Source organism: Hoplias malabaricus, chromosome 1 (genome assembly GCF_029633855.1).
Source record: "Hoplias malabaricus isolate fHopMal1 chromosome 1, fHopMal1.hap1, whole genome shotgun sequence".
In the NCBI taxonomy this organism is placed as follows: domain Eukaryota; kingdom Metazoa; phylum Chordata; class Actinopteri; order Characiformes; family Erythrinidae; genus Hoplias; species Hoplias malabaricus.
Genome location: NC_089800.1, coordinates 5,634,712 through 5,646,408, shown reverse-complemented (window position 1 = coordinate 5,646,408; position 11,697 = coordinate 5,634,712). Strand labels below are relative to the sequence as shown.

Below are 11,697 nucleotides of genomic sequence, written 5' to 3'. Positions count from 1 at the left end.
TTTATTTCACATTGCTCAGTGCAGAGGCTTGAACACAGAGTACAAGCTTAATGACTGTAATGTTCACTGAATTATGTAAGCGTTACATAAATATCTCTTTGAAAATGACAGGTAGATGAGTGATGTGCTTTAAGGCACAGCAGGTTTACAAGAAATGGTCCCATTAAAAATTAACATCAGTCATCGCAAGCTGTACGTCACAACAAAGATTTTTTTAATATACATTTACAAATAATACATATTAAACAAATAAAGCTGAAATAGCTTTAATTCTGACTGATACCAGAAGGCTGCTGTATTGTATGAGCATTTACTGTATTGTACAGTTGGAAGAGTATGTATACACAATACCAGCAAACACAAACAACGTTTTCATGTATGAATCCCAGACACACACACCACATTTATTTAAAGGTGAAGACAACTTCCTAAATAGATTCCTAAGCATATTCCTAAATAAAGGCATGTTTAAGTTAGCTTTGCTCTCCATCTACCACATGCAACCCATTCTCTTCACAACTCTCTCTTACCCTCTTGGGGTAAATATTTAATATATAAAAATTAATATTTATTTTATATTATATATATTTATAATATATATTTATATATATATTATATATTATATTATTAATATTTATAATCTAACACATTTCTGAAATCTCCATTTCTGAAGGTTTTCAGGTAACTGTTGTTTTTTTTACTCAGATTCTGATTCTAAGACCCTGTTAACACACATGGCTATTTTAAAAAACAAAACTTCTGTCCACACAAAAGTGCCACTTTAAGTGACTTAAAACAAAGTTTTTTTGAAAACTCTATTGTCATTTTTACAGGAAAAAACGCATCATTTCGGAAAAAAATTTGGTCTCACAGCGTGTCACTGGCTAAAATTCAAATAGCTCCTCACTCCCTATATAGTGAATTACATAAGGAATAGAACTACAGTGTGTACACACACAGACAGCACTAGATTTCGGATTTCCACATATGAATAAATATAAATGGTGTTGCATTAGAATAGGGTGACCAGACGTCCTCTTTTTGCCGGACATGTCCTCTTATCGGGGCCTAAAAACTGTCAGGGATTTTGCCGTCCACAGTCTTTCCCCTGTCCCAATTATTACAATACGCCCTAATCCCTTTTTTGAAGAGTGCACTTCGATGAAGTTGTCGTAGATGAGCAAAATGGGCGCGCAGGGATCAAGTGTTCAAGGGGTGGGAGCTCAGGACAGAAATGGGACACACGTCGCCGCGCGCCCCTTCTTGTGTTTACATTTCACTTTCAGCCGAGCTCTACTCCACATCACAGTGTTTGGAGCCGCGAACAGAAATGTGTTGAAAGTTGTTAAGGCAATTTATCATAGTCTCTTCTTCGTATTTGGAAGCGTTTCTTTGTCACACGAGCCTTTCACTTTCTGCTCTGTATGTTACAAAACTGAAAGACGTCACTTCCGTCCCTATAACGACACAAATACACGGACACACCTGACCGTTACAGACTTCCTAACGGCTGCGCAGTTTTTCTGTTTAACATTAACTTTAGAAGAAAACAGGCCAACTCTGCGGATCATTAAAATCAGAACAGGGGAGAGACTGAATTATAGCTCTCACACACAGCACGTTTTATCAGCCAGACCTTATAAAATATGAAATATAAGTATTTTTACATAAATGTCTGGATGCTAGCAATGTTCTGAACATTTATCAAGTCTATATTTCTTCTGGTTGATAAAATGTGGTGCTTGCTTTTAGTAACGTTTAAAAAACACAGTTAAAAAGTAAACAAGTCGCTTTAATACAGGGCTTCAGGTTATAAAAATAACAGGTTTCAATGATAATTAACTGTCAAGAAATTACAAAAATATTTATTTTGCTTAGGGCCAAATATTGAATGGAAAGGAATCTGTCCAAAAAGGCATTTTTTTTAACAAGTATCTGTTTATGTATTAAATTTCAGCGGCATGGTTACATGGTTATGGAAGCATTTGTGCTTCATGTGTCCTCTTTTTTGAAAACTTAAATATGGTCACCCTAGACCCTACATTAGAAATACATAATGCACTGTTAATTTCAGGACTTGTGTAGTGCACTACACAGGGAGTATGGAGTGATTTGGGATTAAACCTCTGTGCTTCTCATGCTTTGTGGTGTTTTGATGTCTGTCTTTAGGAGATACTATAGCGCCCCTGCTGGACTGGCATGGTAATTCGCCTGGAGGACAGTTTCCCTTTTTAAATATCCTGCCTGAATGTCTATAACCCCCCAAAAAACAACAGAAAACAAACAAATAAAAAACCCCGACACACTTACGTCAGTATTAGCCATGGCCTTGACATCTTCACAGCTATCCTAACACAATACAAAAAATATTACAACATTCATATTAGAGAACCAAGACCAGGAGAAAATGCTGGATCAGATATGAGTCAAACCAAAGATGGAATCCCATTTGATTTCTGACAAATCAAACCTGAAATAGCACAGAATTGCATGTAGTGCAACAAAAACAAAAATTATACCTATCTAAAGTAAAGCATGAAAATGTTCACTTATGTTGGCTCTGTTTATGTACCAATGTTTCCAGACATTTGTAGTGCTACTAGTTCCTTCCTGCAAGCTAGCTTTTGAGCTAGGATTGACTACCTTAAGCGAAGGTCTTTAACATAAAACATCTCATTTTAAAGCCCTGTGGTAGTTTTGTATAGAAATTACATTGGTATCAGTATTATCCAGTACTCAAGTTGGCAGCATTGGCACTGATACTGATGCTGGGAGTAAAACAATAAAAGCTATTGTGCCACCAAGTGTAGTTCATGATGTGTGAAGTTCATGACTTTACAATTTTCACATCCTCATACTTAACAATCTTGCCTTGCCTTGTGACTATCTGTTTGATCTCCAGCTGGCCAGTTTTATCATCATAACGGCGCTGGGTCACTGTTCCGTCTGGTGGTAAAGAACAAGGTATGGACATCTGTGAGAACTGTGTGACGAGCTCGTTGTTGGCAAATGGGACTAAAACATTCGGTTGTGGAGATGGGCTACGGTTGGGGAGGACTACAGGTGGTTCAGGTGCTAGTGCTTTAGGTGGCGAGTGTAGGTTTGTGACTCTTTGCTGTGCCATTGAGCCCATGAGCCCTGCTCCCCTGCCGCCCCCTGCTGCTCCCAAACCTAGGTTAGCTTGTCCTCTTCCGGCCACTGGCTTAGCCACCGCCTCTGCCCCGTAAATAATACCAGCTCTCCGAATTTCAGAAATCACACCAACCATGGAGGCTCTCTCTGACGCACTGGTGGTCACCATCCTGGAAATGGCACTGCAGTAAGGACTGTCTTTCAGAGTCTCCCGGATTTTGACGGGAGACAAAAAGGTGGTGGGCAGTCTGACCCTGGCGATGAGCTCAGCGATGATTTTGCCAATTGCCCAGACGTCGGAGCGCTTGTCCCGGACTCCGTTGGCTTGCAGGATCTCAGGAGCAGAGTAGGCCTCGTTCCCCAGGTTTTGGGCAGAGGACAAGCCGTTGAATGAGAATTTTGCAAGGCCCATGTCAATGATCACAGCTCGATGGGTTTCATGCTCTACCTGATGAAATAAAGAGGTACAGGACATTGAGGCTATGAGGATCACTTAGTGTCTAAATTCTTATTCATAGCTCTTTTAGTAAAACAACTTCTACTTTTTTTAATATTAATACTCTGGTACCATTTGGGAAAAACGCAGCCCCATATCATCCTTATGATGTTGTAGCTCCAAGGCAAGACTAAGACATTTTTGTTTTGTTTAAAGGAACCTATTGAACTCTCACCATGATGTTGTCTGGTTTGAGATCCTGGTGGACGATGTTTTTGCTGTGCAGATGATACAAGCCTTCACACATGCCAGTGATGATGGTGGCCTTCACTTTTGGATTCAGCTGAAGGAATATTTCATTGGTTATTTTCATTCACATAATAGGGCAGGCAAATTTGGGTTTACTCATCGATCATTGACTAGTGAATATTAAACATAAAGGCCTTACCTGTATTTTAGATTTCTGAACATTAAATATGGTGGTCTCAAGGTCCTCTCCGAAGATAAACTCCAGGGGAATGTGCCACTTTCCATCTTGTAACCAGGGGTCTCCAAGAAGCTTAACCACGTTGTTGTGATGTGCGTTGCTGCAAATTGCAAGTGATTACATAAAGATGTCAGTGACTTGGCTGCAGTGAGATGATGAATTGATGAATAAGAACAACACGTATGTAGACATTGTTTTTCCCACCTTTGGCTGAGCCCAAGAGGGGCTGCCACAGAGGATTAGACAATGTGAACAATGTAAAACAGTTTTACACCTTTCCTGATTTAACCCTCCCAGACAAGGACCAAACCCTGTCACCTCACATTCATATATAATCACAGCTGTAGAAAGAAAAACATGTATCTCCAAAATACAAACGTTTTAGGAGAAGGTAATACATGTAATTTTGGAGCATTTTTACTGGTCCATTCCTCACACCTGGGCCATTCAGTTTTACACAGATAATATCAGGTCTCCTCAAATTTTCATACAGTTTCAACCACACCAACATTGTACATCAAGTATTCAACAGCAATTGTGAAATGGTAACATCAAGATCATTGCTGTACTCACTAATATACTTTGCACTCTCTCTCAAGTTGTTCCCTTGTGATGAAGCCCGCAGGAACTTTCTTCAGAGCTGCCCAAGTGCCTTTAAACTGCTCCTTATACACTTTCCCAAAGCAGCCTTTTGCCAGTGTCTTCGTAGAGTAGTCCATCTGGTGACAAAGCGGGACAATGGGTGAGGATAATGAACAAACTCAATCTCAATCTCTTTTTGACAGGTTTCACAATCCTTTGTCCATGGAGGTGCTTTTTCTACTCTGAGATTGGGCAAGAGAAAAAAAAAATCCCCAAAGAATGAGATCAGGTGAGTTGGGCAACACCTGGCTGTGTTACACTCATCAGTGGAAAGTAAACTGCATGTATTAGGTACTGTGTATCCGTGTTTGATGTTCAATGTTGGAATTTATAACAAATGACCTTTCAGACTTTGTGTTATTGAAGGGTGAAGGTGACAACAATGCCATTGAGAGTCAGAATTCTTCACAGTGGTGATAGGAACCAGCTGTCGGATGAATTTAACTGCTTTAAAAAGGACCACATAAAATTGTGGTGAACACACAGCCTAATGCCCAAGACAAGTTTTACAAAAGCTCTGAGACTAGATTTGATCTCAAAGTCTTCTCAGAAAAGGGTGTGGTATTGCGGTGGATTCCCCTGTCATACACCTGAACATAACTTCACTGGGATTATATCAAGTCAGACACGTTTTGCTTACTTTAATGGGTTTGTTAAAAGAATAGTAAGGCTGATTTCTGGTAAAGTGACCAACACTTGTTTACAGTCTTTATTGGGTTTACCAAGATTTCAATACTCTGTTCTGTGAGTCATTGAAAGCTAAGTAACATATATCCTGGTGGACGTAAAACATATCTAGTCAGCTTTCACAATGAAAACATCTATGTATGAAAAACAGTGGCAGATCCAGGGCAGTTCATTACTTGTTCATTACTCTCCTGAATTCACTTTCCCTATAATAGTGCACTATATAGTTTGTGATGTAGGGAATAATGGGTAAGGGGCTATTTGGAAAGCACATTAGGGCCAGGGACCTAAAATGTGTTGTAAATATATGTTGACCAGGTGGGTGGTGGTGGTGGGGGGGTTTGCACTTTACACAAATCACAAAAATCAGGGGCAACTCGTATGCCTCATGATCCCCTCACACTCTACCTCTAGTGCTCGCCCTAACAAACAAACCACCCATAGTTAAGTCAAAGAATAATAGCGATAGATAATGGCGGGCGTCCAAAGTGTTGACTCCAAGTCTAGACTCAACTATATCAAGGTTAAAAGCTTCCAGTTACAGGTTTTACAGAATATTTCTGCTATAAAACATTAGCTCAAGTGCTGTGACATGACAGATTATTCTCTGTAATGTTACTCTTTGTATTGCTGATGATTTCTTCCTCACATACCTAGAACATACTCGATATACATTATAATGTTTTATATTAACGTTTTTAGTGTTCAGATGTTGCGGAAGAGATTTGTCTTATTTTTTTAAATGGAGTTTGTTTGTGTAATACATTCTTCTGCTACAAGATACAGCACAAAATAGACGCTCCAAGTTGCACAGTTTTGTGTGTAGTTACACAAAAGTAGATATAAATAGCAGAATAATTATTCATTATTAATTTGGCAGCTTAATTCTGACTCTCCTTCAGTTGCCTGCGTTCCTGCACAGAAAAACGTGTAGAAACATAACACTACAGACAGAGTGAAGCAAACTCCCTTAGGGCAATAAAACAGTCCTAGGCAGATATTTTCAGGGTTATGGATTTTTTTATTAAACCAAATTTGATCTGTTTATTGTAGAGATGTGGATTAATGGGTTGACGGCTCTATTTGATACTTATACGTACAGTATACCAATAAATAAATGAATAAATACATCTATTAAACAGTTTATTTTGGTCATAAACACATGGGCCAGTGCTTCAGGTTAGCATTTTCAGATTTGTTGACAGAATTTAAGAACCTAGCCTCTCGGGGAATGCCCAGTCAATGTTTAAAGTCAGGTGGGGCTCATGATGTTTGCTGTGGAGCTGAACAGGAACTCCAGCGGGCCAACTCTGAAAATTCTTCAGCAGACATGTTTCATGAGAACTGGCACAAATATCGAGAAGATCATATTGCTGTCATCCTCTTTAGCTTAGTGTGTGAGTTCACCACGGATTAGTCATTCAGAGAGTGTTAGGTTAAAGCCACATTACCTTACATGTTGAAACAGAAATTTTTGAGTGTGTCAACTTTGGCTAAAAACAACAGGGTGGAGTTTGAAGCTCTATTTTTTTTCCCCTTTGATTTAATCATTCAGTGGCATGTAGCTCAAAGGTTACAGAAGCGCTAATGATCTTCAATTGCTTTCTTTTCTAGGAGTTTCAGGTCTTTACATTTACATGAAAGTTGCTGAATGCAGTTGTATATAAGTGTTTCCAACTTTTGGAACCAAGCCTTATATTAAAGTTGCAGCAATATCAATTTTTACATCACAGTATGTGTTCACAAGTATTAAACGTTTTAGTATTGGACTAATATTAGGATAGTATTTGTAACAAAGGTGCCGTTGCTGTTACGTATTCAGAATCCTGGACTGTGTCCTGCCTAGTTTTGCTGAGCAGGTAAATACAGTGATTAAAAGCGCCAGCCTTGGCCCCAGGGCGGTCCAGGCTGTCAAACTAGATCATTACGTCTCTTTCTTGAATCAGTTCATTTTGAAATTAGCAGTAATTCTAGATATGGACTCGGGAAAATCCTCCGTGTGACCTAAGTATTTGTGGTAAGACAAAATCTAACAACAGTCTTCACGATCCTGTCCCACAGAGAGAAAAGAGAGTGAAAATATTTACAATAAAACAATTCTAAGTAGGTTCTAGGTGCACGCATTCTGTTCTTTCAACAGAAAAGTCAAGTGTATGTTTTAGAAATGCGTTTATATTGGATTTCTACACCAAGGCTAAGATTCAATATGTTTCATACAAACTACATGAATTGGTTTCCCTGTGAAGGAATGTCTGTATGTGTGTGAGTGAATGTGTGTGTGCCCAAGATATGGATTGGCGCTCTGTCCTGGGTGAAACCCTAGTGCCCGAGGTGGACGGTTGTTCCTGGTCGAGAGTATGCTGTGCGCGTTTGGCTGCCGCTTCTCGCCAGTGTGTGTGTGAATTGAGTGTTCTGAGCAGGGTGGATTGTAAAGCGTCCTTGGGTATCTAGAAAGGCGCTATATAAGTGTAACGATAGTTAAATAGAATTTAATGAAGATGCTTGACTGCCTGTTTGTTTGCAAGATAATACTAGATCTCAACACTAGAAATTGTCTTTCGTTATGAAATCTATTTGATGTCATATGCCATGGCATTATTATATGTGACTAAACTGAAGGCAAATAATGATGGAAAATAAAGAAAAATCAAAAATATTGTTTTATATATATATATTCCAGACCAAATTATGACCTTCGGTAGAAATCAAAATTATAGAGCAACTTACATTTTCTAAATATACATTCACTACACTAACACTAATCACTGTAGCAGAACCTATAGAAGCTAAGAAATTATTCTTTGGTTACAGCTTTTAAAAATGACTAGAAGTGTAGTTTAATGTTTACATGCTACATTTAACTCATATTTCAGAAAAAATGAGGTAAATTTACACTTTCTTTTATATTGTTCCTTAAACTACAGATGGGAAGTCACTAACGTACCAAGTAAAGTAAAACTAAGTAAAATAAAAGGCCAATTTATAAATAAGTCATTTACAGTCTTAAGTCTGTTCAGCTGTGTGCTGTGAATCCTATGTTCTGGTTTTGTTGTTTATGAGAATGCTAACTTTAGCTACTTAGCCTCCTACACTTTCTTCTCAGATCATCACGAATTTCGTGGAAAGTAGTTTAAAAGACTTGTAAAGGATAATTCACTTATAAAAGTCTAGTTAAATAACCAAACTCCACTTCAGTAAACACTAAAACACACATTAAACAACATATTCTCCGCCTTGAAAAGCAATTGACTGTAATAGCTTTCACAATTTAACTTTTAAAACACAAAAACAGTTCTTCCATTTAAATAAAGTTTAAACACCTCTCCTTCTCAATCATCTGAGGAACAGAGGGTAAAGACAGTTGTAGACTTCAGAAATGTACTGAGAAATCAATGATAAACCCATTCTAAGCCCATTAAAACCAAACTAAACAGCTGTCTTTATCCAAGTGAAGCAGATAGGGTTTGTGTTCTGATAAATCAGAGTAAATATCAAAGTAAGTTCTGTACCTCAGCTCTGTGCTGCTCTGTGTGTCCCGTGAGTGTGAATAGAGCTCAGAGAAGGCAATCTTGGCCTGATTTATCTGGTATCTGTGAAGAGTTGCTTACCACACCCTCAAACTCCAAACTGAAAATGAAATGTACTGATAGTTCTACACAGCACGTTTAAGGAGGTTTACCTGGTAAAATTCATCTAATAACTTCTTTAGATGTTAGTTCATTTGCTTGTAGTTGTAAAACTAACGCCCACTAGTTACCCTTTTGGCTTCATTTATGTGTTAGCTTACTCTCAAAACACAGTCATTGCAGATTACATTAGAATTACTGTGGTTTTTGTGGACAGATGCTCATCCAACAGTTCTGAATTTAACTGTATGTATATGTAGTTGGTGCCTATTTGCTGTAACAACATCTTCTAATTGTGTGAAGATTGTACACTACAAGCTGAAGTATTTCTGGGAGGGTTTGAGGCACAATGGTCAGGTAGTAAAGTTAGACCCCAATGAAACTAGGGGTCATTAAACACTCAAGAAACCTTTTTTTTATGAGCTGGAAATAAGTTTTTCGTGGTACATTTATGACACTGGCACATAAAGGAATTGGACTGATGTCAGAAAACGGCTGGCCCTGAAGACAACACTGCCATCTGTTGGTTGGAGCTCACAATTGAGAGAACGCAGTGCCTTGGCAGCACAACCTCGAGTCTGGGTTAAAATAGTTCATGCGGATGTATTGCTCTATAGCTTCTACTTAACAGGCTTCTGAATATGTTAATATGGGCATACAGAGTCAGAAGAGATGTTATAGATTGGGGTAGCACTAAAATAAGTGGTCATTAGATGTATATTGGAACCAGCAGATGGCAGTGCTCTTCAAGGCCAGCCATTTTCTGACAGCAGTCCAATTCCTTTATGTGCCAGTGTCATAAATGTACCATGAAAAACTTTAATTCCCAGCTCATAAAAAGGGATTCTTGAGTGTTTAATGACCCCTAGTGTCATTGGGGACTCCATACAGAGTCAAGAACGTGGATGCTGGATGATGTAATGCTCCAAGGAAAAATGTCTTCACAAGAAATGTGTTCTGTATCCGTTGGGTGTTTCTAGTACAATGTGTAGCCGACGCAGTCTGAGCACATTCCATGCTCCGTAGTCATTTTTCAGGTTAACCATTTGACATTTTTTATAACAATCTCTTTATCCTTAGTGCTATTGTTCTTCGGATCTTTAAGGAACAATTTCCAGCTACGGTTTGCGTCCAGACATCAGGTTAAACCTCGTTTTCTGTATCTTGACTCACGCTTTATTCCTGTCACAGAAAGCCAGAGCGAGGCGAATGAGTCAGCCATTTGCAAAGAAGTGTTGACACTGGCGAGAAAGGCTCCTGCCAGCTCAGGCTCCACACGAGCTAATTAGTAAGTCTGAAGTTAATCACGGTGTGCTGAATCTTCACAGGAAAATGCTTGGTTTTATAAGTGCATTTCAGCTCTGGCTGGGGTTTGTTTGGTTATGAAACTGGAGAGAAGACAATGTCGAGTCTACAACGACTAAATATGCATAAGTCATTCTAAATTCAAGTTTATTATTAAGTACTCTCGCTTTTTGATGTTAGAACATAGCTGTGAGAAGATGACTTTGTTCAGCCGCATTAGTCAATTGGCAAAGCTTTCCATGTTATTTTAAATTACAGCAGCACTGCTGTGTCTGATCCACGTGCACCAGCACAACACCACGTCAGTATGTTTGTGAAATAGTTCTCTCTCTGTTTATTTTTCATGGGTAGGCCGTGCTGTCTTAGTCTCTGTTTGGGTGCGGAGATGTCAAAGCGAGCGTGCAGGGAATAAAGGATTTAATTACAAGCGCCCCTCTCTAATCTCCAAAATAACCTTTTAATTTATCAAATTGCCATGTGATTCGAGGCCAGAGAGGGATCGACGAGGCAGGGGCAGACCAAAGCGGCCTGTGGCTGATTATGGGTCAGACTGTAGGAAGTAGACATTTTCCCCAACAAGCAATACACCCCCAGCCCCTTCACTTACACACACACACACACACATGCACACAGTCATGCTGTCCACGCTCCAACACTGCAACACTCTGTAGCCTGAAGTCCCACGCTCTGCCTCCACACAGCACACACTGGAGCAGCGAGATATGGGCTGAATAACCTCAGCTCTGTTTATCCAGCACAGTTTGTGCACAGTGCAATAAACAAACTCAAATCCGAAAGCACTAGAGTGAAGAATATTAACAGAATAAAGAATGACACAAGAAGGGAAATGAATTAATTCAGTAAAAATGAATTAAAGACAAGAATTGAAATCCAGGCACCTTTAAGATAGTGGAACTATAGGAATATAAGGGATATACCCCCTGATGCTACCCTTAACATGCAGACGAGTGTCTGCCACCGTCCGGTTCAGTGTCTGAGTGACATATTTCCCCTGCTGTTCTAGTCTTGTAATGAAGGGTAAAGAGGCTGTAATCTTTAGTTCTGCTCAGACTTTAGACAGAATCATTAAATATCAGTATTTACATTGTCTTGTGGGATCCACTTATATATTTGTGATGTACCAAACTGGTCCTAGAGCATATTTACATGACCATCTCACAACTTCTGTTTATCCCTTAGCACTAGGCTGATTAGAATTTTATGAATTTTATTATTTTTATTCATTAATAAAGCTTTTTGTAAATGACATGTTTTATAATTGGCCGTCCTGTATTGTCCAGGCTGAAATCTGAAAGAGTGAGACTGAAACCCTGCAGTAATTTCAGGAAAGGCTCAATAGTTGCTTCCTGACAGCCGTGAAC

General features: G+C 39.0%; 1 protein-coding gene across 1 annotated transcript; it reads right to left on the bottom strand.

Moving 5' to 3' along the window:
* Window positions 1–8,922, bottom strand: zmp:0000000881 (uncharacterized). Its single transcript, XM_066686249.1, has 5 exons — window positions 8,894–8,922; window positions 4,629–4,774; window positions 4,017–4,155; window positions 3,804–3,911; window positions 1–3,580 (listed from the first exon to the last, which is right to left on the bottom strand). Exons 2-5 carry the CDS (start codon window positions 4,772–4,774, stop codon window positions 2,828–2,830), a joined length of 1,146 nt encoding a protein of 381 aa, XP_066542346.1. The 5' UTR covers window positions 8,894–8,922; the 3' UTR covers window positions 1–2,827.
* Between the last annotated feature and the right edge of the window lie 2,775 nt (window positions 8,923–11,697).